We start from the raw sequence: 14,783 nt of genomic DNA on the forward strand, positions 1-14,783 counted from the left end.
CACTTTAGCAGCTTTTTACTGATGCATCTACTTTACTAGGACTAGCATTTACTGCCCACCATACGAGTCTCCTGGATGCTGTGACTTCAACAGCAGGGTTCAACATAATTTCTATTTCTTCCTTACAACTACTTATTAAAAACCCTTGAAGATGAGTTCAGTCTGTAGTCTACAAGTCAGACTACAACAAACGTCTTGGGGAAATAATACATATTGGCTTCCCTGTGTTAAGTTTTTATTGTTAAAGTATTCTTTTTTGTACTGATTAGGGCTCAATCAAATGGCAGTCATACATCAACAGTAAAAAAATAATTAGCTTATCATTTATCAATCACCTCTTTCCTGGAGTTTACCAGGATTGGCAGTGATATAGGAACACAATTCAATAATATACTCATGTTACATATTTACATTTAAACATGTACATTTTACATCAGATATTTACAGTCATCTTACACTTACAGTTAAAAACCGACAAAATGATTTGAGGTCAGTGCAAAACATAAATCAAGGCAAGAATAAGGGGAGGAAAATAAAAAAAAATCTGTGGAGGACCTCTCTAACCCACGGGGTCTCCTAGTGAGGGATTTATAATGTGTCTCGTGATCCCAGTTGAACATCTCAGGCTGGGCAAAAAAGATGATCTTTGTAGCAAGACCTTTGTTCATCCTGCCAGTTTCATTTAATATTTCTTCCAGCTTTCTTTGGCTCAGCAGTGCAGCACTGAGGCGTATTTTTTTCCCCTGACAAGTCAGGCTGTAGTTTTATAAAAAAAAACAACCCCGGTCTACAAGCAGAACTACGGATGTTAGGCTTTTTTCCTGTAGGAGATCTAAATTGTCAGTTTATGAGAACTGAGCTAAGCCACTCAAGACATTCAAAGACAGCTCAGATGTCCTGGTGTAGTGGAGACAGTGGTGTAGGGGTGGAGTCATTATTCCAGTTCAAGGTGAAGTTGGCACTGTTCTTAGCGGAAAACTCGGGTACAGGGAAAGCAACGTGGAAAGCCACACCTGTGGCCAAAATGATCACTGAAATAACAAGGATGAGCCCTCTGCGCAGGATCAGTTCAGTGACAGAAAGCAGTGTTATAGTTTTGGTGTCTTTGGAAGTCTTTTCGCTCTGCTCAGCATCCCGCTTGGCTCCTACTGCATTGATGTTGTTGTCCTCTGCCTCAGGAAACACTTTCAGCTCCTGATCCTTGGCGTTGACTGGACAGTAGCCATCTGATTTCAGGGCTTCGCCATCCAACTCCTTCGGAGTGCAAAGAAGTTGCTGTTAATCAATGTATGAGTGGCTAAAAGATCATAAACAGGGACACAGGAGGGAGAACATCCTGCTTTACTCCACACCACATACTGTAATGTACTCACTGTGATAGGCCAGTCAGAGGTGTCCGGCGCCATCGCTTCATTTAGCAGAGTACTGATAGGGCGCTTTGGGCTCACCACCAGTCTCCTTCCACCCCGCAGTTCAGCCTGAAAACATGAGTTTTATGAGGGAAAATATTTTATAGTAAAAGTATTGGCTTTATTTTTACTTTACTTTGTATTTACTTCATTCAGTAATTTGTACAATGTTTGAGTATGTATTCAATGTTCGGCTTCAACGTGTAGGTGTTCTGTTTATTCTAATGAGTGAAGAGAGATAACTGTAAAAGCTATCCAAATGAAAAAAGGCAAAAACTGAAACATGAAGAGTTTAAATGTTCCCAAAATTAGGAGCCAGGAAGCAATCATTGATTGCCTGCTTCCGAGGCCTGATGAAGCTCCATTATACCCAAAATATTTCCCTTAATTGGAAGTTTCAAATGATGCCCTCAATCTATTATGCCATGCATGCTTCAATGAAAGATTAAAATATCTTACCTTGTGTGTGACTTTCTTCCAGTTGAGTTTAAAGATTAGAAAGAGGAAGAACCCCGTCTCAAGTACAACACAGATAAAGATACCCAGCCACAAGCCTAACCAGAGGGACACAAAAAGGCACGATTAAAGAAGAATCTACAGTGTATTCATTTCACACATACAAAAAGAAAAACATATGACATTTATGACAAAAAGACTAAGAAACTAAGTCATAGGGGTGCCATCCGGAGAGACGTTGTTCCAAAAAAGGTTGGCGTAAAGCCACGGCAATAATACATATTTTTTTCATATTTTTGTATAGCTTGTTTGCCAAAACATAGAGGGTTGAAATAGGAACGTTACCTACTACCCTGAGCTTGGCAGCAAACATCAGAGCTATTCCCACTGGCAGACCAACGCAGTAGTAACACACCAGGTTGGACAAGGCGGCAATTTTCTGCATCCCAGCTCCCACAAGAATCCCTGAGCAAACACACTGAAAACACACACCGATTGAAACAAGAGAAACAAGTGATGTTCATTCAATGAAACAAGCTCAATGTACTCAATGCGAAATAAGACCTTTTTGTTGTGTGATAACTTACCAGAAGTGCATCAAAGAACTGTACAAATGTGTAGACTGTGAGGCTCTGTGAGACCATGTTCACAATGTTTCTGCGGAGAGTAGAAGAAGCAGATTATCAAAAACAGAGTTGCCTTTACGTGTGGCAGAAATGAACATGCGTTCATTTGAAACTCACTCATCAGAGGTGAATATGTAGCCAATGACAGACTTGGAGCTAGCGATGATGACACCCTGGAGTAAAGCAAGCATTCCTATAGCAAAGACATTACAAAAATGGGAGAAAAGGTGCATGTTTCATGATTGTCAATACAACTAAAGTAGCATTTTTCTTTTGTCATCTATTAGTAGAAACGCATACACCTGCCAACCAATCAGCATCAAGCATTCTCTCTTGGCAGGTTTAGTTTGTATGAATTGGGTATGATTGTGTTTACAAGAATATGCTAATGTCTACATACCTGACAGAAACAGAGCTACTTTGCAGGTGACTAAGGCCCTGGTAGTGTTCCCGGCCCCCAGAGCATTCCCAACACGCACACAGGCAGCTGCGTGGACACCTAGAGGGAACTGCAAGGACCCAATGTTACTTAGTTATTAAGTCAGCTTTGAAATACGCTTATTCACTTTCTTTTCGAGAGCAAGAGGTGTCAAGGTGTTTACCCTGCTTTCAATCTTATTTGATCTGTTATGCTTAACAATGAAAATGCTCTCCTCTTACTGATCACCATGGAAACCTTTGATCTCAGGACACGTCGTTAGCTCAAATATAAACACCTGTGTCATGGAACACGATGATGTCATAACTCCAACTGACATGCTCAGAGCAGCAGACTTCAGATAATGGGTAATGGTCCTGCCCTCAACAGCTCTACATCAATTATGGGGTGTCATCATATGCCATTTCCATGGAAACACATCCCTCGCCATATTATTACGTTTCCTTTATTTAGCTGACAATTTTATCCAAAGCGACTTACAATTACCGAGACATTCTCCCTGGAGAAACTAAGGGCTAAGTGCCTTACTCAAGGGCACACTAGTGGTGGTGTTCCAGGCGGGATTTGAACTCACAACCTTCCGATCTTCAGCCTACCTCACCATCCATTAGACCACCACTACTCCATAAAACACGATGTTGCTGTAACTCCCATGGACACGGTCCGATCGTCCCCCAAACTTCGCTTGTATATCACCGGTCCATGCCTCAACAGCTTTACACCAAATCTGAGATCTCACCATAGGCTGTTGCCATGGAAACGCATCCCTGCCATTAAACACAATGTCGCTGTAGCTCCAATGGACACGGTCCGGTCGTCCCACAATCTTCACCTGTATATCACCTCTCCATGCCTCAACAGTTCTACATCAAACCTGACATCTTACCATATGCCGTTTCAATGGAAACGCATCCCTCGCCATAAAAGACGATGTTGTCGTAACGCCTATGAAAAGGGTCAAAACAGCAGCACACTTCAGATAATGGTTAACGGTCCAGCCCTCAATAGCTCTACGTCAATTATGGGGTTTCATCATATGCCGTTTCCATGGAAACGCATCCCTCGCCATAAAAGACGATGTCGCTATAACTCCTATGAAAATGTTCAAAAAGTGCTCAAACAGTCCAGCCGTGGAGACATCTACGGGACAGTTTTGAGATTTCTTCAAATGCCGTTGCCATGGCAACACAATGCTCGCCATGAAACACGGTTTTCTCATAACTTCAGTGAAAATGCTCCAAATGTTCCAAAACTTCACAGGTTTGGTAACGATGCAGCCATCAACGCATCTAAGCGTATTATGGGATGTCATCAAATGCCGTTGGCATGGCGATAGATCATTCACCATCAAGTTAGTTCAAAAGTTTGCAGTTCAAATATTCTGCTGCTTTTCCAAGCCTTTTTACTTTCTTTTCTTCTCTCATCACACACTCAAGCCCCCAGTGTTCATGTATCATTTCAATCTAAATTCTTCAATTTCTTCTTACACATTACATTTCAGCATAGCAGTTTAGCGTCAGCTTTTCAGCATAAAGCATTCCCACTAGCAATTTCAATTTTCTTCCTATCTAAAGTGAATTTCCCAAAATGCTGAATTATTTTTAAGAATGTGGTTTACAAATACCATATATGTTATGGCTCCTATTTCCACCAACACATGCTGGGCAGAAAGATCCACCTCTCCAAGTACACCTGATGAAAGAAGTCACGTTCAGAAAATGAGTGGTTATTTTTATATGCTGCTCTTAATTATTAATTAACCACATACTGCTGGTGGTTAGGCTTCCCTGTTTAAACCAGAATTGTTTTCAGGCAAATAAGGTGAACTTATGGAGACACGTTACAGTGAATGGGGGAGGTTGTCTGTTGTCTGTCCACAACAATTGTTTTTCAGAGAACAATTGTTGTTTCTTCACCTTGTGTAACTTGTTTTAGGTAATTTGGTTTATTTAAAATCAGGTACTTGTGTGTCTTTCCAGTTTAACATTTTTTAAATATTCTTATTCAGCAATTTAACAAACCTATGTAAATGGAGAGCATATTTACATTTACTCTGATGGTATCAGGAAGTATTCCTGGTATATGATGGTATTTCTTTGTAGACATTTTTTATCTACATCTTCGGATACTTATTAAAGCTTCACTCAAATTGACTCAAGACATTTCTAAGAAAACACAGCACTTACCTGCAAGGAAACCGCCGACATCCCAGATCCACCATTCAAAGCAGACCATGAAAAGACTGGGGACAGCCAGCCTCATGTAGGAGCCCCACTCCTGCAGACAGTCACTGGACCAGCCTGCAGAGAGTTTCAAACACAAGGGTTATACTCAATGAGGCCTGTAGAGGACGACAGACTTATTTAGTCAAATCGTATTGTGTAAATGACTTGCCTCCCCATGTTTGCTGATGGAGCTTCTTCCATCTGATGTATCCAAACAACAGAAGGCAGATTGCAATCTGAGAAATGCTGTTAGCGATTGCTGATCCACTGTAAACACACATGATAGAACATATTTTCAAACTGGATCCTTGTGTAGTGACAGTCTACACCTACTGTGACTCTATCCCTCTCTGGTGAAGTACTGAGAGGTCAAAAAAGGTCAGCAAAAAGACAGGCACACTTCATTTCTAAGGGTCATAGACTACATTTTGAAAATGTGGAATCCAAATGGGAGGGGAGGGACAGACCTGACTTGACCCGACCACAGGGACTTGATTGGTTTAGTGGACTGCCTGTTGAACCAAATGTTTGTCCAGCTGGACCAGGATCAACTCCTGTCACAGCGCTCTCTTCTTTTCCTACACTGCCTCCCTCTCTCTAAAAATAAAGTTCACAAATAATAAACATCAGTATACTGCTGGCTTAGTTTTAACAAAAAACAAATCTTCTTAGATATATTAAAGTGCATAATGAGCTCTCTGACCTCCTGTCCCTTATTCCCCAAATCCTGGCTGTGCATCAGCCCACAGCCTTTTGCTGTTTGAACAGCAGTGATCAGCAGAGTTTCTCTGCTTTGTAAATGTGTACAGTCGCTTGTACCGTTTATCGGTCATGATACTTGAGGCCTGATACCATAGACCAGTGGTTCTCAACTGGTGGGTCGCGACCCAAAAGTGGGTCGGGACCCGTTTTGGGGAAAAAGTCAAACTTGCGTATGCAGTCGGCGTTGGACCCGGAGACCATAAATGGTTTTGAAAACTTCTGTCACATAGTGATCATTTTCTCAATAAAATATCTTTGCTGATGTTTTTTTTGAGTCTTCTGGCCAATCAGAATCAAGATTGTTGCCGGAAGTCCCCACGGAGAATAACTTTGCGGTAGAACTCTTCTTTATACATCCATGGGTACAACTTCAGATAAAAATGAACACATAATGAAATATGACCCCCGGTTTGATGATTGACAGGTCACAGAACAATGGGAGCTATCTACCCTTACCACAATTTAAAGTAAGTCACACAGACCTCTTTACTCTTCTCGCAGCAAGATGTCAGAACAAAGTGAAAAACAAACAATGGCATAAAATGTTATTAATATATAGGGTAGTAATAAATGTATTTATTTTCTTCTCAGAGTGTACAAGAATGCATAGTTTAGGTTAGTATTTCAAAAGATCTCCTGGGGGAGAATCCTCCCAGGCCCCCCTGCTGGGGTTGGTTTCCAGCATGTGTACCTTTTTATATAGTTCAGCTTTGATTCCATCGTCTCATTAAAACTTTTTTAAAAGCATACTTAAGTTCTGTGAAGGGATATAAGGGATATATGCACTGTACTTCACTTTTATTAATATTGTATGCTGAAAAGCGTATATATTACAGCACGTTTTTTTGTTGAATAGATTTGAGTGCTTCAAAATGTTAGGTCACGATGTATTGACCAAGTAAAAAGTCGGTCCCGAGGCCTGACCAGTTGAGAACCACTGCCATAGACTGTCTAGCTGCACAAAGTGTATTAACAATGCAAAGGTTAGGAGAAAAAGCATGCCACTTACATGACACCCATGTCGAGGCTGAAGATTAAGACATAGTTGGCCCCCAAGTTGAAAATGTTTGCTACTGCTGCCGTGTACATCTGAGGCAGAATGATCCCCTGACAGAAAAACATGAATTCACAATCAGCTATCCATCTGTGTAGCTTATATTGAAAGAGCGTTATTAATGTAGATTCAATATAGAACAAATACAGCACCCTGGTAACATGACAGGCAACAGCCATGCTAGCAGCTTGGTGAGGCTAAGCTAACATGCTCACAGTAAAATGTTTACCATTTAAACATGAAGTTATTCTTTTCTTTTTTACTACTTGAGTGTTACCATTTTCTGATTGGGGAAATATTAAGATAGTCCTTTTTTTGAGGCAGGGCACCCTACTGAACTTCAGTGAACAAGAAGTGAACCTTTTTCCACTCATAAACGTACCTGGTTCTGCAGGTAGGCAACTTGCAGCATGTGCAAAAACATGGCCTGTAGCAGGGAGACACAAAGGGGAATATTACAACTGGTAAACCTCTCAGATAACAGCCTGAATTCTCCACTTTGATGCTACTTTTAGATGTCATAAGTTGCTTCGCTTCAACAACTTGACCATAAGTTTGGAAAATATATTGACTGTTAAGCTTGTCCAGAGACACCACCAGCTAATGTTTTATATCACTTAATGCTGTTACTCCTGCCTTTAATTGATAACTTTAATCCACCAGAGCAGTGGCGGTTCTACGGGGTGGCACGGGGTGGCAGCTGCCACCTCAGAAAAATGCCTTGCCACCCTAGTTGCCACCCCAGTTGGCAGATTTGTTTTGAAAGAAAAGTTGTGGCTCATCAGAAATTTATGAGAGAAAATCTCTAATATCCGAGTGCAAGTGAATGCAGCAGAAGACGCGAGCCTTGTAACCCCTCCCCCGGCGCGAGCTTGGAAATATGATTGGCGGCGATTTCATTTGAACGGGAAGGCGCAAAACGAGAAGCATTCGGATCCAAGTAGACGGAAGGAATGAGGTATTTGCGGTCTACAATGACAGAGAAGAAACTGTCAAGTTTGGCTGTACTCAGCATTGAATCAAAACGCACTAAAGCTGTTGATCTTAATCAGTTTGTGTGGCGTTTTGCTGAACAAGATAGTAATCGCCGCATTCAGCTGTTATAGGCATGCCAACTTGATGCTCTGCTCACGGATGATTCGATGAGCATAACAAACTGTTAAGATGATGACCTTACGTGTGTATAACATTTTTCTTCTTTGTGGGGGTCTGCCCCCAAAAAACAGTTTCAAGTCCTGAGAAAGTCAAATAAGACGGTGTGTAAAACTACACTGCCCAGCCAAACAAAATTAACCACTTTGATTTAACTAGGCCAGTAGGTAAGGACTTTCCACTGGATAATAACTGCAGCGATGTACATTTTTCGCTGAATACACGTTTTTTAACCTTAGCTGATGCAGTTAGTCACCACTTTAATGTTGGTTCTTTCTGATGTAAAGTCAAGGTTGTAACTATTTGCAATGAAGTTGTGGGGCGCTGAACTGTTCTTTTGATTCTTTTGATATATGATAGTAATTTATCTTTCAAATTTGAAGGAGGGTGAGCAAGCATCTTGAGGAACATTCATCATTAACTCCTCCAAAAAATATAGTTGATTTAATAATAACACTGAATATGTAAATCATAAAAGTGATTGACAGCTGATAGGAATAATATGATTGTTAATAGTATCATATTAATTCAGACAAACATCGATGAGACAGTTAATTAATGTACTTATTGCAGCAGTCTGCATATATTTGGTACCCCTGCTGGTCTAAGAGTGAGACAAACTCATTCAGTTATTGTTCAGTTAAAATTCATAAAATTATGTCTGCCACCTTATATATTTCTATTTAAGGCTTTACTGATGTGCCACAATAATGTCACCTAATGTTATTGAGTTCAAATATAAATATTGTGGCTTTCCAAGTTAACATTGATTGATATAACTGCGATTAAATCAGCATATACTTCTGCCAGGGGATGCCACCCCTCAAATTCTCCTGCCACCCTCTTGCCACCCCATGAATATTTTTCTAGATCTGCCCCTGCACCAGAGAGATTATGAATGGAACCCGATGGAGCATGATTCATTTTTTATACACAGACAATGAAATGGCAAACACTGTTGGACATTTTATCAACATAGTTTCACCATTTGAATGCAATATTTTGTAGTTATTTAGCCACCTCACATCCCACAACGGTTGTCAGCTAAGTTACTGAACTAACTGTTAACACTTGAGCCAAACGTAATAAGAGTACTAACAATAGTAAGGTTACAGTGTGTAAATAAACATGCTGCATGGCTTGGAGACTTGACAGCACAGAGAGTACTATCTTTTGAGTCTTCACTTTTTGAGGAATCACACAAAGACATCATCACTCTAATCTCTTTCTTGTTCCATAGCCATGCTTGCTATTTTTTTGGTCGCACCTAAACTTTGTAGACATTTCTTGTTTGTTTTTTTAATACATAGTCTATAGTGTGTCCTAATTCTGTGGCTCAGGTCACTGCAGTATATTCTATATAATAAAATGTACTAAATAAGGCTGTACAAAATGTTGGGCCTTCTTTCTTTTTTTTCATTGCACTCACTGGAACAGCTGGTAGATATGCCATCACGTAGATCTGGGCGATTCTGAAAAGGAGGCAAACAGAGTAATATTCATCTAAAGTAGTAGAGCAAAAACATAAACAGTAATTTAACATGTCCCAATTTTTACATGTCTTTATATGCAATGTCAAAACGATGTGTTAGTTCACATTAAAGGTAGGGTAGGTAAGAATGGAGAAACCAGCTTGAGTGCGCTAGAATTTGAAAGCACACAACCGAAAAAAATCTGCCCCTTCCTTCAGACTTCCTTACAGAGCCCCTCCTCCAACACACACGAACGCGCACATGACCAATGAGGGCACGAGATAAGTTTGTGCACAGATGGAAGGCTGACAGGCAGGTAGGCCATCCAGTTATTTTAGCTGGGCCAGCTAAAATGATTGGTCGTGCTTTTTATTATTTATGTATTTATTGTCAAAGCATTTAATATATTCATTGCTATCAGGATGTTAAGAGCATTCCATGGAATATAACAAAAAGTGTTTCTGCAGTGAATTACCTACCCCACCTTTAACTTCCTTAAAATAAAATTGATAAAAGGACAGGACTCGTACTGTACGGCAGTTCGGTGGGATGCCATATCCAGGTTTCTACAATTCACACATATGCAACACCTAAAAGCATGTACATAAAATGAATTAATGTAAGCACTCCTGTACACACTAACCTGTGAGTAACACTGAAGATAACAGTAAGAACCATGGCACTAAAGATAAGGATATGCGTCTTGCAGCATCCCTATTTTGTTCACATCAAACTTGTATCATTAACTTTCATAAACTGTGAATTTACTTTGCCACCTGTTCCTCTTGGTGCAAGATGATCAGCAAGTTGTGAGAGTTGATGAGGAGAGCCCAGCAGGGCAGAGTGAACAGCAGCAGGATCAATGTACTCCTCTGGAGAATTACTCCCACACGCTTGAAGTTTTTAGTGCCGTATGTCTGCAAAAACAGAGAGGAAAACTAATTTAAAAAATGAGTCTGATTGCATATTGACTTTCTGTTGATAACACATAATAAAACAATAGAAAAATTAGATAATGTGGTTTGCTCACCTGAGAAATGAGTGTGTCACTTGCAAGGGCGAGGCCATAGCCTGTTGCAGTCGTAGTGATGTTAATGGTCTGAGAGGAGGACAATCAAGAACAAGTGAATCAGAGGGGAAAAAAGCGGTATATAAGACAGAAAATGATTCAAAATCCAGGTGGAAAAACAGTTTTTTGAACATGAGCGTGTGGTCTTCTTGCAGCAGAACTCCATAGATAATAGATCATCTATGTGTGGAAACCCTGCAACCCTGAGATTATGTGAAATCTGAACAGATTTGATATTTTAAGTATTCAATAACTGATTCCAGTGAGTTTTCACCTGTTAGGGGAAAGGGTTCATAAACCCAGTCAAACTGAGAATCAACCCCCAGTCTGCAGCTTGCTGCAAGCCGAAGCCAATTTGAGTGCATTGCTTTTGTTTGCTGTTGGCCTAATTCAGTGTCAACTGATGCTAACCCCAACACACAACACTCTCACAACACAAATGTATCCTATTTGCCCAACGCCAAATGGCAGACAGCCAATGTTGATGTTGGGTTAAGGAGCTCAATATCTAGCAAGCAAAAGAGAAACAGATATTTTCGCAGGCCAGGATGTCCAAAACGAACTGAGCTGATCGATCATGTGGGATTTTGTTTTGTGTGGCTTTTTGGTCTAAATGTTCTTCCTGTTCTTTGTCTGCAGGATGTGTAAGTTAGCGACTGTTTGCGAAACAAATTTAGAAAGGACTTAAAAAGCTTGAGTATAGGGCTTGCATTAACGGGCACACCTCCCTACCACTACAGGGTGGAGGGCCATGGAAGCTCCCACGACTTTGTAAAAGTCTGGAAATGGGACGAATACGGAGTTGTGTCAGAGGAAGCAGAAATGATCCCATTCACCAAACAGTGAGTCAGTTGATTGCGGCTGTTGAATGGTTTCTTCTCGATGTGTCACTGAAAGGTTTAATGAGTTCAAACATTTTGTGAATCATCTGATGTGGACCTCATTAAGAATAACTAGATCTCAACTGGCTACCAGTGAAGGATTTGAGAAACTGATGTGTTAGGCTGGTGTTTTGTTCGTTGACGGCTGTTTCTGCCAGATGGAGCAACAAATCTGAGTCAGGATAAGAATGTTATCTTCCTGCAGTGCTATGCAGCTACCTTTTGCTATTCATACAAATTGTGACAAATACAACGGTTACAAGCGTTGGTGAGAGCAACACAGCTGTGCAGTTGATTGAAACAGCTCTTTTACATGTTAAGTGTCTCTGTACTTTCAGGCATTCAGTATTGCCAAGTCTCTGCCAGTTGGTCTATAAAGCTACGCATGAGGTACAAACGAGTATCATGACACCAAACAGATATAATACTAAAGATGTTCTAATTGGGAGAATGGGCCTTTTCAGTGGAAGCAGTAGACTTGTAGTAGTTGTACTACTCTAGTTGCATCATCTATAATCAGAGTAGTGTACAAAGAGTTTAAAAGTGTACCGCTGAGGCCAGTGCGTATCCTGCCAGTTCTGCATTGCCAATGTGACCACAGAATATGGTGTTAACAAACGGCAGGAGGAAGTTCAGAATCCGAGACAGCAGCTGCAGAAACAATCAGAAAGATTTCACTCATTTCAGGCCATCAATGACTGAACACTGAGGAAGTACAATATGCTCTAACAGTAACTGGAGACAGCTTATGTGTGCTCAGCTTTGGGAAATCAAAAAGCACAGTCAGGTTTAAGCACCATTATATATCATTGGATGCTGTACTGCATATTCACTGTGCAACATTCACCAGTAACTCTGCACACAGTGATAAGAACTAAATGTATAACAGTGGTGGCACTTTATGAATAACATACCAATCCCCCCCAACAAACAACACTTCAACTTTCCCCTACTCACCAGTGGGCCCGTGAGCCGTAAGACTTGGTAGAGTTCTTCTCTGTAGACCAGTGGTACCCAGCGTCTCACGCATGCACACCGAAACAGTTTGGAGCTGACTGCTGCCTCGTCTTCCTCGTCTTCCTCGGCCCCTGAGCTCCTGCCAACGGAAACCCCAGCAACGGGCCCTGCACCCGGCGGAGGGTCTGCAGGATCTGGGGAACCCAGCTTCTCCATTCAAACTCAGGAAAAGAAGAGAGAAGGGACAGAGGAGGGAGTAAAGCCAAGGGAAAGGGAGGGAGTGGGGAAGAGAAAGCAAGGAGAGGGGCAGTCGGTCTATCTGGGTTCAGGAATACAACACATGCACTTGTTATTGATTGAATAATGTGGTTTGGAGGAGGAGTGAGGACAAAATAATGATTAAAAAAAGGGGAGAGAAAGAAAACTGGGAGTGGAAAAGATCAAAAGTCTTTATTTGTGGATACAATGGTCAACGCAGGGCCGATGAATGTTTCTTGTGACTTGTAAGGGAGTTAGTGAAGCTGGACCTGGTGGTCTTATTTGGTTTAGGAATAATCTGATGAGGAATGCCTGTATGCATATTTTAGACAAAGAGGCATGATGGCATAATCTCTGCAGGCTTCGATTAATTATTTACCTGGCGGTCATGCTGTTCATGTTTGTGTGTGCGCACATGAACTGATCTTATCTGCCTCTGATCGAACTTTGACCACTGACTTCGGCCTCTGCATGTTCTTGTCACCCAGCCAAATGTAGGAACATCAATGTTCTCCTAACAGAGCCTTGCAACCAAAACATTTACTCGCCAGCATCTACAGGTATCCTCAACATAAATGTTAATAAGTAACTGTAACTGAGTAACAGTATGGATTTACTCAATGGTATTCATCTTTAGTTTCTTAAGACTATTTCAGGAATTGCACATACATCTGCTTACACATTACAGCTGAGGAGGGTACAGGTGAGAAAGTGTGTGTGGTGAGAAAGGAGAGATCCCTGCATGGGTCTATCTTGTGCAACTTATGGCGCAACTACACGTAAAGCGCTCACTCTTCCATAACTATCAATGTGGCAATTGCTGTTAACCTTTGATCCACATAAGAATTGTTGCACTGTCAGACTGAATATCATGTTCCAATTATAAAAAGTCCAAAAGGTTAATGTTTTAAATTCCCTTTAACAAATACATGAGCAGGCTTTGGGGGACAGGAGTGGACGTCGAGGAAGATGGCTGCTTAAGTTCGTGGCTAAGGCACCATCACCATTTATTTTGCTTAAATATCCCACTATCAGTGATACTTTTCATCTCAATCACGAGTTATTAGTCCGAATAGTCATCTGTTACATTTAAACATGCCGAATACTAAAAAACCTCCGAAAACCGTAATTAATGCAACTCAACAACACCTGGTTCTTAAGGCTAATGCTAGCCCGAAGCCTGCGAATGTCTCACCGGACATGTCGGTGTTGAACTCAGCTGCTACTGAGCCTACCAACACCGCGATTCTCTAGCTTCTTCAAAAGCTATCTGAGGACCAAACAAAGCACTTTACTGACCTTCGGAAAGAACTATCGGAAACGCGGAGAGCCGTTGTTGCTGTTGAGGAGAAGCTAGCTGACGTGCTTACCCGAATTACCAGTGCTGAGGCCCGGCTGGATATGCTGGAAGACACAGAAGACCAGCGTCGCAATTCTCCGCCAGCCCTGGCTTCGGAGGTAGAAACGCTGAATGCTAAGCTGGTGGAATACGAGGATAGGGATAGGCGGGTGAATCTACGCATCTATGGATTCCCGGAGCATTCTGAGGAGAAAGATGCTTTATCCTTCCTGAGGACAGCGCTGCCTGACATCCTTGAGACGGATTTTCCTGGGGGCCTGGATTTGGAGCGTGCTCACAGGTCTCTAGCCCCAATCCGGCCCGGGGTTCCACCGAGACCTTTCGTGGTAGGTTTCCTGAGATTCCAGCAAAAGGAGCACATGAGAAACGTCGCGAGGGAAATCGGAGATGTCAGGTGAAAGACCCATAAAATAAGCTTCTACCAGGATTTCTCAAAGGCAACGCAAGATCGGCGACGCTCCTTTTTGGAATGTAAACGTCTACTTCACTCGGCTAAGATCCCGTTTGGCATCGGATACCCGGCTGTGCTGTCCTTCACTGCACCTGGTGGGACTAAGCACCGCTTTGACAACCCGAAGAAGGCTATGCAGTGCATCAGAACTTCATAAACTTATAAGTGTTATCACGGACAGCGGACTGTGTCTTAGTAAAATGATCATTTAG

General features: G+C 41.5%; 1 protein-coding gene across 1 annotated transcript; it reads right to left on the reverse strand.

Annotated features, from left to right (window-relative positions):
• Nucleotides 1-213: 213 nt before the first annotated feature.
• LOC307018840 (multidrug and toxin extrusion protein 1-like) lies at nucleotides 214-12,860 on the reverse strand. The gene is made up of 17 exons (XM_079649293.1): nucleotides 12,503-12,860; nucleotides 12,095-12,196; nucleotides 10,626-10,694; nucleotides 10,364-10,512; nucleotides 9,553-9,595; nucleotides 7,354-7,398; nucleotides 6,927-7,024; nucleotides 5,325-5,422; nucleotides 5,117-5,230; nucleotides 4,555-4,622; nucleotides 2,892-3,000; nucleotides 2,609-2,684; nucleotides 2,453-2,522; nucleotides 2,211-2,343; nucleotides 1,869-1,963; nucleotides 1,374-1,478; nucleotides 214-1,254 (listed from the first exon to the last, which is right to left on the reverse strand). Exons 1-17 carry the CDS (start codon nucleotides 12,716-12,718, stop codon nucleotides 889-891), a joined length of 1,956 nt encoding a protein of 651 aa, XP_079505419.1. The 5' UTR covers nucleotides 12,719-12,860; the 3' UTR covers nucleotides 214-888.
• Between the last annotated feature and the right edge of the window lie 1,923 nt (nucleotides 12,861-14,783).

The sequence above is a fragment of the Notothenia rossii genome (genome assembly GCF_949606895.1).
Source record: "Notothenia rossii genome assembly, chromosome: 9".
In the NCBI taxonomy this organism is placed as follows: Eukaryota; Metazoa; Chordata; class Actinopteri; order Perciformes; family Nototheniidae; genus Notothenia; species Notothenia rossii.